At 41.2% G+C, this 15,492-nt stretch overlaps 1 protein-coding gene across 3 annotated transcripts in view; it reads left to right on the top strand.

Moving 5' to 3' along the window:
* MYOF (myoferlin) overlaps nt 1-15,492 on the top strand; it is a 156,252-nt gene that overhangs the window by 86,303 nt on the left and 54,457 nt on the right. For all 3 annotated transcript variants that reach the window (XR_005528089.1, XM_039230277.1, XM_039230276.1), the window contains exons 20-24: nt 4,295-4,472; nt 5,693-5,817; nt 8,680-8,786; nt 11,073-11,265; nt 12,423-12,578. Coding sequence is in view for 2 of the 3 variants with exons in the window: in XM_039230277.1 (XP_039086208.1) it covers nt 4,295-4,472; nt 5,693-5,817; nt 8,680-8,786; nt 11,073-11,265; nt 12,423-12,578 (759 nt within the window). In the remaining variant the exon portion in view is untranslated. The remainder of the gene's footprint in view (nt 1-4,294; nt 4,473-5,692; nt 5,818-8,679; nt 8,787-11,072; nt 11,266-12,422; nt 12,579-15,492) is intronic.

The following is a 15,492-nucleotide window of genomic DNA, read 5'->3' as shown; positions in this document are numbered from 1 at the left end:
TCCATCTCCCCCCTTCCCCCCACACCCATCAGTCCTCAGTTTGTTCTCAGCATTCAAGAGTCTCTCATGGTTTGCCTCTCTCCTTTTCCCCCACTATTTCCCCCCTTCTTCTCTCCCTTGGTCCTCTGTTAAGTTCCTCCTAATCCTCCTATACGTGCAAACATATGGTATTTGTCCTTCTCTGCCTGACTTATTTCACTCAGAATAACACCTTCAAGGTCCCTCCATGTTGCTACACATGGCCAGATTTCATTCTTTCTCATTGCCATGTAGTATTCCATCATATAGATAATCCACATCTTCTTGATCCATTCATCCATTGATGGACACTTAGGCTCTTTCCATGTTTTGGCTATTGTTGAGAGTGCTGCTATGAACATTGGGGTACATGTGCTCCTATGCATCAGCACTCCTATATCCCTTGGGTAAATTCCTAGCAGTGCTATTGCTTCACACAATTTTAAAAAAGAAATTTTTGATACTGTTGTCTAAGTACTTTTGTGAATGAAAGAACATGTTATTACATCATACAAGGCAGAAGGACTACCCAGGATTGTGATACATTTAATAGAATAAAGGCCATGGTATGGATGAATAACAGAAGAAAAGAAAATCAGTTAATAAATATCCTACAGGGATCAAGTAATTTTTGTTGGCTTCTTAGAGGTGAAATGGGTCATTACTTTGCTACTTAGATTATGGAGCACAAATTGGTAGCCATGTGGGAATGCAAAAGAGCAAATCTGACAACAACAAGAGTCTGCATCTGCCAAAGTTTGATAGCAAAGTGGCCTCCAAATCTCAAATTGAAGGACTACAGATTCTGGGAGTTCCTTGTCTAAGGGCTTTCGAAGTAAGCTTGCCATGGTGAGAAATTTGTCAAACAATTTGAGTATTATAACTCATGGGTCTCCATGAGCTCTCTAGTGAAACATGTAGCCAGTGTAATCCCTGGTATTCTCACCCCTAAGCTTGTCAAGTGTCTACAGAAATTGGATACTGACAGATATCTGGAAAAGACTCTCTATGTAGACAAAGTTAAGTGGCAGAATGCCTAGGACATAATGAAGTACAGCAATTTAAACAATTGCTTGGCTCTGTTTGACTGAAGAAGGCAGAGTACACAAAGATCAGTGAGGATATGATCCACAAAGAAGGAGAGATGCTATCTGAGCAAGGGTTTGGGGCAGAATGTGGATGCAGAGACTTTACGTGCTCAGATTAAGGAAGGTGTGAAGGGCTCATGGTCATTTCTGCTAGGCTGAAATATCCTCAGTGTGATCATTTTTGGCCCTATGTTCAACTCTCTCTCTCTCTCTCTCACACACACACACACACACACTCGATAAACTAGTAATTTTTTTTTTTTTTTTTACTGAGTCATCCAGGCACCCCTAAAGATTTTATTTTTAAGTAATCTCTATACCCAGTTTGGGGCTCCAACTTACAATCCTGAGATCAAGAGTTGCATGCCCTAACAACTGAGCCAACCAGGTGCCACAGAATGATTTTTTTAATGCACAATGAGGTGACCATTGCAGTTGAAGGATTTTCCACAATCCATACACTTAGAAGATCTCTGTCTGGTGTGACATCTCTCATTTAATACAGCCTCAGATATCAATAAATTTCATTATTCCTGTATTCCCCACACTCCATTTTACAGAGGGCTTCTCTCTTGTGTGAATTCTCAGATGGACAGTAAGGTAGAAGATATTGGGGAAAGATTTTTCTCACTCATTATATCTATATGGTTTTTCTCCAGTATGAATTCTGTGATGCAAAACAAGGGAAGAAGGGCGGCTGAAGGACACCCCACAGTGGTTGCACACATGGGGGTTCTCTCTTGTGTAAGTCATCTTGCTCTTGATAAAGGCAGAGATGGCACTGAATGCTTTCCCACAATTACTATATTTATAAGGTTTCTCTCCTGTATGGATTCTTCAATGCACAATCAGGTTGTAATTCTTGGAGAAAGATTTTCCACAGTCATTACAAGTATAAAGTCTCTCTCCAGTATGAGTTAAGTATAAAGTCTCTCTCCAGTATGAGTCCTCTGGTACCTAAGAAAGATTTCTGTTCGAAGGACTGTCCACATTTGTGGAAGTTATGGCATCCATCTCCAATTATTTCTCCTCTGCTCATGAGAGCATGTGCCCTGATCAAACACTTCCTCACATCCCATCCCTTTGTGTGGCTCTCTTCCTCCAACAATTATACCCTGTTCACTAAGAGGTGCAGAATGGTTGTAAAATCACTTTTGTTACAACTGGATGGTCCATCTCCTGTTAGATTTCCACCAATGTGGCCAAGGTGACGAGCTTAGCTGATGGCTATTCTATTGTCATCATTTTCATCAAGTGTGTGAACTTCACAGTTTTTCCAACAATTAAATATATATATAACAGGAATGTTTAACATCTGAATCATGTTCACAGAAAGCTTCTGTTGCAGGACCTTTTTGAGATGGAGCAAATACTGTGCAGGGGTGCTTGGGTGGCTCAACTGGTTAAGTGTCCAACTCTTGATTTCAGCTCAGGTCATGATCTCATGGTTCTTTGGATTGAGCTCCATGTTGGGCTCCTTGCTGACAGCACAGAGCCTGCCTGGGATTCTCTCTCTCTCTGCCCCTTCCCTGCTCATGCTTTCTCTCTCTCTCTCCCGCTCTCTCTTTGTCAAGATAAATAAACTTAAAAAAATAGACTGAGTAGACACCCATGCTTTCTCCATATTCACAACCACCACAGCATTTCACCAAACTCTCTGTTCTTTTGTGTGGATGCTGTTTGCCTCAAATGCTTCTCTGTATTTTAATGAAGCATTTCTATCTGTTCCTCACATCCCCAGATTTCTTCGAATGCATATAAAAAGGAATAATCCCTCATGAATCTTTCCATTAACACGAAATTAAATGGTTCCAGTACAACAACATCCTGACTTGATGTTTCCATTTTGAACTTTGTTTTCTAAGCTCCCACGACCGACGTGTCGCCCTCGGCAAAACAACTAGTAATTTTTTTTAATGTGTATTTATTTTTGTGTGCGAGAGAGAGAGAGACAAGGAGTGCAAGTAGGGGAGGGGCAGAGAGAGGGAGACACAGAATCTGAAGCAGGCTCCAGCACAGAGCCTGATGTGGGAGCCCACTGCGGGGCTTGAACCCATGAACAGTGAGATGACGTGAACTGACGTCGATTGCTTAAATGACTAAGTCCCCCAGGCACCCTCCAATAATTTTTTTAAAAAGGGAGAAAGGAAAATACAGTGTTTGATTTCTATTTCAGAAAATAGGAAAATAAGTTCACCTAAATTCAGTTAATTTTAACATCTTACATTAAAAATCTTTATTGGTGTTTTTGATTAGAAAATTAATACTTAAGGAGTGCCTTAGTTAAGTGTCTGAGGTCTGCTCAGGTCATGGTCTCACGGCTAGTGAGTTTGAGCCCCGCATCAAGCTCCCTGCTGTCAGTGCAGAACCTGCTTCAGATCCTCTGTACCTCTCTTTCTCTGCCCCTCCCTCACTCTTTCAAAAATAAACAAACAGGGGCGCCTGGGTGGCTTAGTCGGTTAAGCATCCGACTTTCGCTTAGGTCATGCATGATCTTGCGGTTCGTGGGTTCGAGCCCCGTGTCGGGCTCTGTGCTGACTGCCAGCTCAGAGCCTGGAGCCTGTTTCAGAGTCTGTGACTTCCTCTCTCTCTGACCCTCCCCTGCTCACGCTGTCTCTCTCTCTCTCCTAGAAATAAATAAAACATTAAAATAAAATAAAATAAACATTTTTTAAGTAGAAAAAAAGAAAATATACAAACAATTCAAACAATGTAAAACATATAAATTAGAATGTATGGTTATCCATAATCTCTCTACCTTCCCAATATAACTGTTAACAATTTTATTTCTATTCTTCTACACATTCTCCATGCATATGCCAATATTAAAATATATAACTAATGGATTCACTTAAAAATACATTTAAACATATGAATCTACCTTTTTATTAACTTTATTCCATTATACGGATATAACCTAGTTTGTTTAGCCAGTGACCTATTGATGGACATTTGTATTGTTTTCATTTTTTTCCTCTATTTCAGTCAACACTTTAGTGAACATCCTGGTACTTCTATCTTTGCCCACTTGTATGAGTACAAGAGAAACTGCTAGATTTAAGAACATTCTCTACTGATATTTAATTCAACACTAATTATTAGCTTTAGAATTACATCTGCTAGACATCCACATGTAAATAAGAGCAAAAGGGGTTTCACTGAGCCTTATGTCTGCCCATACTTTATAGAAATACCAACGAAGGCGGAAGTATAGCCTGTCTGCCGTGTTCCATTCGGCCACCATGTTGCAAGATGTTGGCGAGGCCATTCAGTTTGAAGTCAGCATTGGGAACTACGGCAACAAGTTTGACACGACTTGTAAGCCTTTGGCATCAACTACTCAATACAGCCGCGCCATATTTGATGGTAAGACTCCCTCTAACCATCCTCGCATTGTATGTTTACAGTGGGGGCACCACAGCACAAGCACCCAACATATTCTCCATTTGGCAGCCATTCTCTTCAGCGTGTGCTTAGTGGAAAGAAAAGATTAAATGGGGAAGAGAGGTGGCTGGAGTTCAAGCACCTTCAAGACAGCTCAAACCCAAGAAGTTGCAAGCCCTTTGCCAGGGTCTGAACCCCAGACCCCCTTCCCATGCTCAACTTTAACACTGGCTCTGTTTTATAAAATCACAAGATGGTGACTTGCTGAACTCTGAGCTCCCCCACTGCCCAACTCAACCCTGCCAAGCCCCAAACTGCTCCTGACTGAGTAGTTGAAATGGATGGGACTCTACTCAGGCCCTCAAAAATGAAGCTTCTGGTTTCATTCTGTTCCTCTCCAGCACTATGACCGTAGCCACATCACTCAATTTTAACCTTCAGTTTCATCTTCTCCAGAGTTGCTGTGAGAATTAAATAGCTGTGTTTGAACAAATGTGGATGAGAAGCAGTCCCTACTTTTAAGGAGTATACATTCTAGTGTCTAAAATAAGTCTAGTGTATAAAATAAGAAAGCGGAGTATGAGAATGCCCAAGTAAAGACATCAACATATAGTTTACAGTATACAGAAAGGAGAGAGACAGTCTGATCAGATGTTCCAACAGTATTGTCATAATTTTTACCTAATTTTTGAATAAGCAGTGTGAAAATATAAAATGTACTAGAAAAGGTTTGCTGATAATTCTTAAACCCTGTAAAGTTCTAAGTAATACCAAACCCCATGAATCCATGCTTCAGAAAACAAAATCTTTTTTTTTTCTTGGCCCCAATTCCAACAAAAATACTTACAATAGCACTTTACAGGTACAAGTGTATATTATATAAACTCCCATGCTCTCTCTTTTTGCTGCTGCAGTGTTATGTAATCATCAGTGATGTTCAGACACATGATCCTGAACCACTGTAAGACCCTAAAATTGTGTTCGGCTTACTAGGATATTTTAGAGAGATTTTCAAAACAGGTTGAATGAATAAAAAACTCTCTATCTATCCCTCGGTGTCTCCATTGAATATAATTTAAAAACCAGATCACCCCAAACCATTCCCCAAGCATAGGATTAACCTGTGGCCCAATTTGCACATCTTTTAATAGACATGTTGTTTAAGTGTCCAATGTTCACTGCCCTTCAATGTTCTACACCAGGGAACTACTATTATTACTTGCCTTGGGCCCACACAAAGCCAGTTGTTACCCTGACTTCATACTGGGAGGACATTAGTCATCGGCTGGATGCGGTGAACACTCTTCTAGCCATGGCAGAAAGGCTGGTAAGTTTATCTTTTCTATATTTCCTTTCACTGGACAGAGTGAATTATGTATTAGCTACAAGTGAGGCCCCTGTAACACAAGACCTTAGAATATAGTGATAAGCAAGATAAGAGCTATTTCTTTAGTAACAGTTGGGGCCAGTGATCCAAGGCTGGTATGGAGGTTCATGGATGTTGGGGACCCGCACTCCTTCCCCTTTGTTGCTCTGCCATCGCTAAGGAGTTGTCATCATTTGCATGGTCGAGGATGCTCACCACTAAGCCTGCCCTCCAGCCTGAGGGAAGGGGAATGGGGAAGTAGATGGCACTGGCCTTCCCCTTGGAGGGAAAGACCCAGAAGTCACACACTTGATTTCTACTCATTTTCCATTGGCCAGAATCCAGTCATATACAACCACATCTTACTGTAAGGAGACTGGGAAGTGCCATCTTATGCTTGGGTTGGCATAGGCCTGATGAAAGTTCTCTTACTGAGGAAAAGGGGGGTGAATATCAAAGTGGGGGGACAACCCACAGGTTCTGCCACAGTTGGGAGTGGTGTGGAGAATGGTTGATGCCGATAGGAATATGTAGCCCTTAGAGCTCTATCATTAAAGGAGCAAAAATCTCCACTGTGGGAAGAGGTGGGCTCAGAGGAACCAGAGCCTGACATTTTATGCTCTTTTTGTAAACTAGAAGGAACTTTCTTTGTTTGGAGGTTGGGGGTTCCCTCTGGTAAAACTGCATAGATGTGGTATCTGTAATTTTATATCTAGTTGACATTGATGAGAAGGGGTAGATGGTTGAGATATTTCTAAGCAAGTCAAAGATACTAAATTACTTCTATCAGGTGCTGATAAAGTCCATCTGTGATTAGTGTTTTAATTTCCAGATTACATTAGTATTTATTTTTTCTAATGTCTAACCTCTGTCAGGGTAGGACCAATATATGTGGGGGTCCTGGAATATACCTGATCTAAGACTCTATAGCAAAATCTAAACATATTGTTTTATGGTGGTATCTGGGTGGCTCAGTTGGTTAAGGGGCTGACTTTTTTTTTTTAAATACAGTTTATCGTCAAATTGACTAACATACAGCATATAAAGCGTGCTCTTAGTTTTGGGGGAAGATTCCCATGGTTCATCGCTCACATACAACACCCAGTGCTCATCCCAACAAGTGCCCTGCTCAATGCCCATTACCTGTTTTCCCCTCTCTCCCACCCCCTATCAACCCTCAGATTGTTCTCTGTATTTAAGAGTCTCTGATGGTTTGAAGCGGCAGACTCTTGATTTTGGCTCAGGTCACGATCTCACAGTTCATGAGATTGAGCCCCGCGTCTCGCTCTGCACTGACAGCAAGGAGCCTGCTTGGGATTCTTTCTCTCTTTCTTCTCTCTGCCCCTCCCCCACTCATGCTCACTCTGTCTTTCTCTCAAAATAAATGAATAAACATTTAAAAAAATAAAAAATAAAATATTGTTTTGTATTATAAAGATGATATTGAAGGAGAATTGTAGGTTTAAGTTAACTTAAGCATAATCGTTCTGTAACTTAAGTATAATTGTTCTGATATGCAGTCTGGTTGTGGTATTAACTTCCAGTCCTCCATCTCGAGGGAATTAGTAAAGCACTGGTCACCCTCTAATCTGATCATATTTTGGGTATTCTTCAGCCTTTTTCTTCCTTGTTCTTCTCATCAGCACTGATCAGACTGTCTTTACTCCATGCTAATCTGGACAGCATGGTGGCTTTCCATGATCTGGACTTTTGATAATCATGGTGGGCACTCTTTCAATCTGTCAGCAAATGCTCAAAGTGACACAATAGTATGTTCTGGACTTCTCTTGTACTGCTCTGCCCCAGCCCTGAAATCGCCAATTTTCCAAAGAGTTCTGTTTCCTCATAGTGGGATATCACGTGAAAACCAAGATCTGGGTACTAGATGCTCACTACTGTTTAGATGCCATTGCTCCTAGGCCTTCTCAGTGGACAGACGTAGCCACAGGCCCATGCACACACATAGTCACATGTGATTTACTTCTAGGTCTATCCATATATGAAAAGCAGTGAATTTATAAGGATAACTCCAAACCCATTCTAATGTCACAGGTTTGTTCTAGTCTTCCCTATTTCTATATTTATAACTCCTTTCTCCAACAGTGAGAAACCTCATTTGCTCATTTGTTCAATCCTAAAATCCATAGATAAACCTCTGCAAAAAACAAACCAATTAGAGTTTAATATGTTCATGGTACTTTTCTTTAAATTATTTTAATGTTCATTTTTTCGAGGGGTGGGGAGGGGCAGAGAGAGAGGGCGACACAGAATCTGAAGAAGGCTTCAGACTTTGAGCTGTCAGCACAGAGCCCGACGTGGGGCTTGGACTCACGAACTATGAGATCATGACTTGAGCCAAAGTCAGCCGCTTAACCGACTGAGCCACCCAGGTGCCCCAATGGTTTTTTCTTTAAATTGAGAGTATATAATCAAAATATTGTGTTGAAAACTTATTTAGGTTAGTTTGGTGTGGTTATATAGTTCATTTGTTTCTGTTTTATATTCCATGGTAGGGTTCCTTCCCCCATCTTGGTTTTATTTCATTTACTTTTTAAATACATAAAATATTTAACATGGTTTCAAAGGTCAAAGATATATGAAAGATTGTCCTGTTACTTATAGATGTCCATGTTGATTGCCTTTTGAAGAAAAGTAAATAGTGGTAAGCTATGGTGAGCATTATTAAATGTAAAAAATTAAATGCTCTGGTTTTTCTGTTAAGTCTTTTGTGTTTTTTTTCTTGAAAATAACATTAAACCTTTCCTGGGTTTAATGGCATGATACACAATAGCTGATTATTTCCCCTCTTTCCAAACTCTCCAGCAATCAAACATAGAGGCTCTAAAATCAGGGATACAAGGTAAAATTCCTGCAAACCAGTTGGCCGAAATATGGTTGAAGCTGATCGATGAAGTTATAGAAGATACAAGGTACAGTGATCCTGTTCCTATGGCAGAATTCCCAATCATGCTCTGCTCCCTGGAACTGTAAGATTAGGAGAGCCTCTACAGTTGTTCCCAGTGTTGGCCTGAAAAATGAATTGAGTTAGTCAAGCTTCTCAAAAGGCCCTAGTCACCGGGAGGCGTCTCTGAATCACACCAGGAAAAGTTCTACTTTCTGATTTGGGGCCAATTCTAAAGCAGCCTAGGGAGGCTGAGGGCCGTGCAGGAAACTTCCCAGGGCTGCCCCAGGCAAGGGGTGGCAAGAAGGAAGGGGAGGGTGCAGGCCTGTGCTTGTGTGCCCACCTCCTGGAGAGAGGTGGCTCCTGGTTCCCGCAGAGACATGGGGTCCAGGGGTGGAGCACTGATTTTGCCATTCAGAATAACATTCCTAATTCACAAACACATTTTTAGAAATAGCCCTTTTACTTCCTTTTCTCCTGAATGCCTCTATCTAAGGCTCCCGTCACCAAGCCAATAAGATTTGACTTGAACCAGAGAACCTTTTAGAACTGTGACTTAGGGAAACAGCTTAGATCTCTGGGCATTTGGAAATCAAAAGAGGAAGTGATTAATTCCAAATTCAGTTTAACTATTGGCTAAGAGAGCAGTGTACAGGGAAATTCCAAAAGAAAAGTGTACTGAAAACTTCTCACAAGCAGCAAGAAACAGGACAGCTTCTTTTTCCACCTCTGGGCTAATGCCCTCAGTCTCCCTGTCTTCTTGTGCCTCCTAGTGGTTTAGCTGGGTCATTGAAACATAGCTGAAATCTGAGCACTGCCGGGCTCTAGCTTAAATTCAGAGAATTTAAATCTGGGTCCTAACCCGTCATCTCTCCCAGTTCCCTTTATTTTACGGATGAGAAAACAGGAGGCGAAATGATGCATCTGATGTCCAGGGTTGGATTTATCCACACAGTGTTTCCTGCTACACGCTTCACACCCTCGACATCTATTTATTGAATGTCTCAAGTGTGACTTGAGCTAGCTGCTTCCATATGCACTTTTGCCTCAAGAAATCATTCCAGGGATTTAACCTTTCCAGTGCATTGCCATAACTACTAATGTGACCAAACAAAAATATTTGGTAATACCTTTGGGTAGAAAATTTTATGAATTTTAGGGTTTGCTGAGCAAAACACAGAAAGATCTATTTACACAGTTTTTGAAGAACCAAACTGATGTGCACTGTGTTTTGAAAAATCAAATGGAATCTTTTTAACTTCATGTATCAGGAAACTTGTGTTTAAAAGAAGTCATGCTAGGATTTCCTCCATTTAAGAAGTGAGGGGAAATTCAAACCAATGGAAATTCTAAGTAGAGACAGTGTGAGTAGAACTTCCTGGAATTGATAACTTCACCCTGTGGCCCTCACCAGCTGCCATGGTGAGAGGAAGACCCTGCAGAAGAAGGCTAATTCTGTTCTAGACTTAGCTCAGCTGTTCTAGACTTCTCATTTTGCCTACCCAAGTCATTCTTAACCTTTTGGGAGCTAATGGGCCCCTTTGAATATCTAATGAAACTATGACTATGAAGAAGACGGTGCTTGATGATGACGGCAACATCATTCAGACTTTCCTGTGCAGTAGGCATTGTTCCAAATGTTCTCCATATATTAATTAATCTAGTTCTCAAAACAGCCCAATATTTTCCCACATTTGAAGATAGGGAAAGAAGAAATTAAGTAACCACTGAAGATCACATCACAAAACTAGTAAATGGTAGAGCCAGGACATGTGCCCAGATAGTCAGCTCCAAAGCCTGTGGTTCTCCCCATGTGTTACATTGCCTGACATAGACTTTTTAAATAAGTTCCAGGGATTTGCAGACCTCCTGACCACCCCACCCCCCTCCACAGACTGCGTAGGGGTGCATGGTCCTTACGAACCCTTGTGCTAAATGCTCTGTGATCTGCCTCCCCCTCCTTCATTTTGTGGGTCTGCACAGTAGTCGTAAGAAGCAAAAGAAGCATTTGTTCCTCCCAAATGCTGCAGCTGTTGCCATCTTCTCCCCAGTGACTCGAGGGACCTTCAGTCAAACCTACAAAATTGCTTTGGAATTTTAATCCCCCTGCATTTCTCCTGAGAGTAAGGAGAGTTTGTGTGACAGGTTCCCTCTGCCAGTGCCACATACACTCAACTTCATCTTAAACCTGGTCATGCCTGTGGAGTCAGGAAACCAGTGTGGCTTGCAAGATGAAAATCAAACATAAATGACGTTGATGGTTCTGAAGCCTAAAAAGCAATTCTGCAGATTATCTGTTTCTTTTCTTTTTTAGGTACACGTTACCTCTCATGGAAGGAAAAGCTAACGTCACAGTTCTTGACACTCAGATCCGAAAGTTGCGGTCCCGATCTCTCTCCCAGATACACGAGGCAGCTGTGAGGATGAGGTCTGAGGCCACAGAGGTGAAGTCCACGCTGACAGAAATTGAGGACTGGCTTGATAAATTACTGCAACTGACTGAAGAGGTAGGACTTTTAAACTACACAAAGGTCACTTGATACGGAAGAGGGATTCTGTGGAGTGGCACCAAGGATGGAGAAGGTGGTAGGAGCATCTAGAATTCTATCTTGAATATTGAGCAAATCTGACAGATGGTAAGACCATGAAGTTACTGGGCTGGGATACTGAAGGGTAATGGGGTGAATATCACCGAAGTGAGGACAGAATAATTTTGAGTTGGTGGTCCTGGAAAAGTCTTCAAAGTGGATAAATCATTATCATTATCATGATATAATGAAAGAATATGCCAAGTAGAGGGACAAAGTAGCAAATCTGTGTAGCACAGAGGGTTGAAGTGCCACCTTTTGTTGGGATTGGGAAGACCTGGTTTTGCATCCTGGATCTATTATATGTAACCTTGGGCAACCTCTCTAGGCCTCAGTTTCCCCATATATAAAATGGGATCATTGTAGTACTCACTTCCTAGCATTGTATTGTGAAGATTCAAGATGATGATGAATATGAAGGGCTTAGCACAGTGTGGGGACATCGTGGTGCTGGACAGATACTGGCTGCCATTAACCTCTATGGACTGGAAAAACTTCAGAGATGCGGGTGGAGGGGGATCGTCGCAGATTTGTAGACAGAATACATTTGAAAAAACAGGCGATTATAGGTAATTTTTATTTTCTACTTTTTATGCTTTGGTACTTTAAAAGTTTCCTGTGGTGACAACTTATATCGCCTTTATAATCAGAAAAAGAAGAGGTTTTAAAAAACTGAATTAATATTTCAAATTTGGCCAATACTGGATTGTGAGTGGAGATACTTGGTCTGTGTCCAGTTACATACATGAAACCAAGAACCCTTGACTACCGATGGACGAGATAAGAGGGGGTGCACTTCCTAAACTGCCTCTCGGAGCTGTGTAGGTCGGGCTTTTAGCAGGTGAAGCCACCTCCTGACCCTGCTTCGCTCTATTCCCTTTGAGCCAGCCACAGCCTGCCTCCCCGTCCTACAGACTCAGTGCGGTCCCAGAAGACGTGCGACAGGAATTCAGACGGAGCCCTAATCACAGAGTTTCTAAGGGGAGCCCTGAGAAGCCAGCCTGCAAGGGCTCCAGTCCCTCTGTGTTTAGACTAATTCCACCTTTGCTTCCTTTTCCGTCCACCCACGTGACCAGCCACAGAACAGTATGCCTGACATTATCATCTGGATGATCCGGGGAGAGAAAAGACTGGCCTATGCACGCATTCCCGCACATCAGGTTTTATACTCCACCAGTGGTGAGAACGCATCTGGGAAATACTGTGGGAAAACCCAGACCATCTTGCTGAAGGTACGGCTTTATCACTGTGTCATGTGAAATACTTAAACGCGAAACCCACATTCCCAAGAAGGGGCTGCTTTATTTTCTGACCATTGAGTAACTACTACGTGATCATGATCAATTCCTACTCATTCTGACACCTTCCCTTAGGGTGAAAATTCCAAGAGAGTAGTCTGGCATCTGATTGTATTCGATCAAGGACACTTCCGCAGAGGTCTCTGTGACACTAATATTAATGTGACATTGTGAATTCTGTGCTTTCTGGCATGAATTTTCCTCTTCTTATGTCTCATGCTAAGCAATGCCTTCCTTCCGTTCCCTTTTAGTGAGTGTTTGGTAAGTAGAAGAAAGGAGAAAGTAATAAACATAGTCCTTGGAATCTATGCCCTAACCAAATGGGTCCTCAAATTAAGAAATTCTGAGAATTTACTGTTTTAGGACAATGGTTCTGAACATTTTTAGAGTCATGAACTCCTTTAAGAACCTAACAAAAGCTACTGGCCCTTTCCCAGAAGAATGCACATCTCATATGCATCCAATATTTTGCATGTGATTCGGGAGCTTCCTAGAACCCTACAAGCCCATCCCAGGACCTTGCATTAAGAACTGCTCTGTGTGTGCTGATGGAGAACCAAGGGAGGGCCTGTGGCTGAAAACCAAGAAATCAAAATAGTCCTCAACTGCGTGATTTGACATCCCTTTCCCTTCCCAACCCCAACCAAGTACTTTGGATTTGAGGGAGAAGAATAAAAATTGAGAAAAGAAAAAGCAGTTAGGGGAGAGTGTTCTCTTAAAACAAGGAGATAGCTGCTAACTTTTATTTCTATTTTTTTATTTATTTGAGAGAGAGAGAGAGTGTGAGTGTGTGTGTGTGTGTGTGTGTGAGTGAGTGTGTGAGCATGAGCAAGGGGCGGGCAAAGAGAGAGGGAGAGAGAATCCGAGGCAGACTCTGTGCTGTCAGCATGAAGGCTGACCTGGGGCTCAAACTCCTGAAAACATGAGATCATGACCTGTGCCAAAATCAAAAGTCAGAGTCGGATATTTAACCAACTAAGCCACCCAGATACCCCACTGCTAACTTTTAATAAATGTACTCATTGTTCTTTAACCGGGAGAGTGGAAAATAGAACCAGAGTGGTTATTGTCCTTCAAGTCTCTCTTGGTGGAATAAATTTTACTTAAGATAGAACCACAGTTATAATTATGTCTGTCAGCAGTCAGTGGAAGCAAACTGATTAATAAATAAAATTTCACAGTGGATAGGAGAGGGGACAAAGTGTTATTCTGTGTTAGGTTTTAGAACTCAGTGGATAAATATCAAAATGCTTTCAAGAGAATGTTGTATATATTTACTGACTATTAATACTCATTATCCAGTTTACTTCGTTGGGCTTCTTGGTCTTGGGACCCGTTTATGCTCTTAAAAAATTATTGGAGAGCTCAGAGAGCTTTTGTTTATGTGGATTTATCTATCAATATTTACTGTAATAGAAATGAAAATGAGAAATTGAAAAAATATTTATTCATTTTAAAATAACAATAATTAAGCCCATTACATGTTAACAGAAATTACATTTTTTAATAAAATATAACTGTATTCTCTTTTAAAAATTAGAAGAGGGACACTGTTTTACATTTTTGCAAACCTCTTTAATGCCTGGCTTCACAGAAATGTAACTGGATTCTCTTATCTGCTTGTACATTTAATCTGATGGAATAAATTGTTTGGCTTAAGTATAGGAAGAGAATCGGCCTCACATAGATATGTAACTGCAAAGGGAAGACTATTTTAATATCTTTCTCAGATCATTGTGGAAACGCATCTTTGATACAATACCAAACTTAAGTAGTAGTTTCTAAACAGCGATTTGCAGTACGGAATTTGAAACCGTATCAATGAACTTTTCATTCTCTGCTACGTTAAAGCCTATTGGTTTATCTTGCACTTTGAATGGTTCTTTTATCCATGCCTGAATTTGTAACATTTAGCATTGATCATTTAGAAAATATTTGTTCATTAAGTTATGCAGAGCTTCCTAATGTTGACCCATTTTATCTTACAACATTGAAAAAAATTACATTTATTAATATTACTCATCAGAAAAGTCCTTATGTATCAGGATGCCATGAAGCTCACCATGACAAGTTGCAGGTTTTCCAGATTTCTTATTTGTTTTTACCTGAAAGCCTGAATTCTATCATTGGCAACAGAATACAGTCAATTACCGTCCTTGAAGTGACAGGCTCACTTGGCTTATGTTCAAGAAAACATCTGCCCCATACCTAAGTCTGAGTGACCATATTTGTCTGTCAATCACTGTTTCAAGTTAAAAAAAAAAAAAAGGTTTCTATTATAAAAAAGCAGTTGTCTGGGTAGCTCAGTCATTTGGGTGTCTGACTTCGGCTCAGGTCATGATCTCATGGTGCATGGGTTCAAGCCCTCTGTTGGGCTCTCTGCTCTCAGCACAGAGTCTGCTTTGGATGCTCTGCCTCCCTCTCTCTCAGCCTCTCCCCTATTTGTGCTCTCTCACTCTCTTGTGCACTGGCTTGCACGCGCGCTCTCTCTCTCTCCTTCCCGCTCTCTCTCTCTGTCTCAAAAATAAACGTTTTTTAAAAAGGCTAATTCGGTGATGCCTGGGTAGCTCAGTCAGTTAAGCATCTGACTTCGGCTCAGGTCAGGATCTCACGGTCTGTAAGTTCAAGCCCCAAGTTGGGCTCTGTACTAACAAATCAGAGCCTGGAGCCTGCTTCGTATTCTGTGTCTCCCTCTGTCTCTGCCCCTCTCCCGCTCATGGTCTCTCTCTCTCTCTCTCTCTCTCAAAAATAAATAAACACTAAAAAAATTAAAAAATAAATTTAAAAAGGCTAATACAGTTCACATTTCAAACAATTGCATAAGAGATTTTTCACAACCTTTACAATA

This window comes from Hyaena hyaena, unplaced genomic scaffold, assembly GCF_003009895.1.
Source record: "Hyaena hyaena isolate Hyena2069 unplaced genomic scaffold, ASM300989v1 scaffold_44, whole genome shotgun sequence".
Classification (NCBI taxonomy): Eukaryota; Metazoa; Chordata; class Mammalia; order Carnivora; family Hyaenidae; genus Hyaena; species Hyaena hyaena.
The sequence above is the reverse complement of the archived record's forward strand: the minus strand, read 5'-3'. Positions and strand labels throughout refer to the sequence as shown.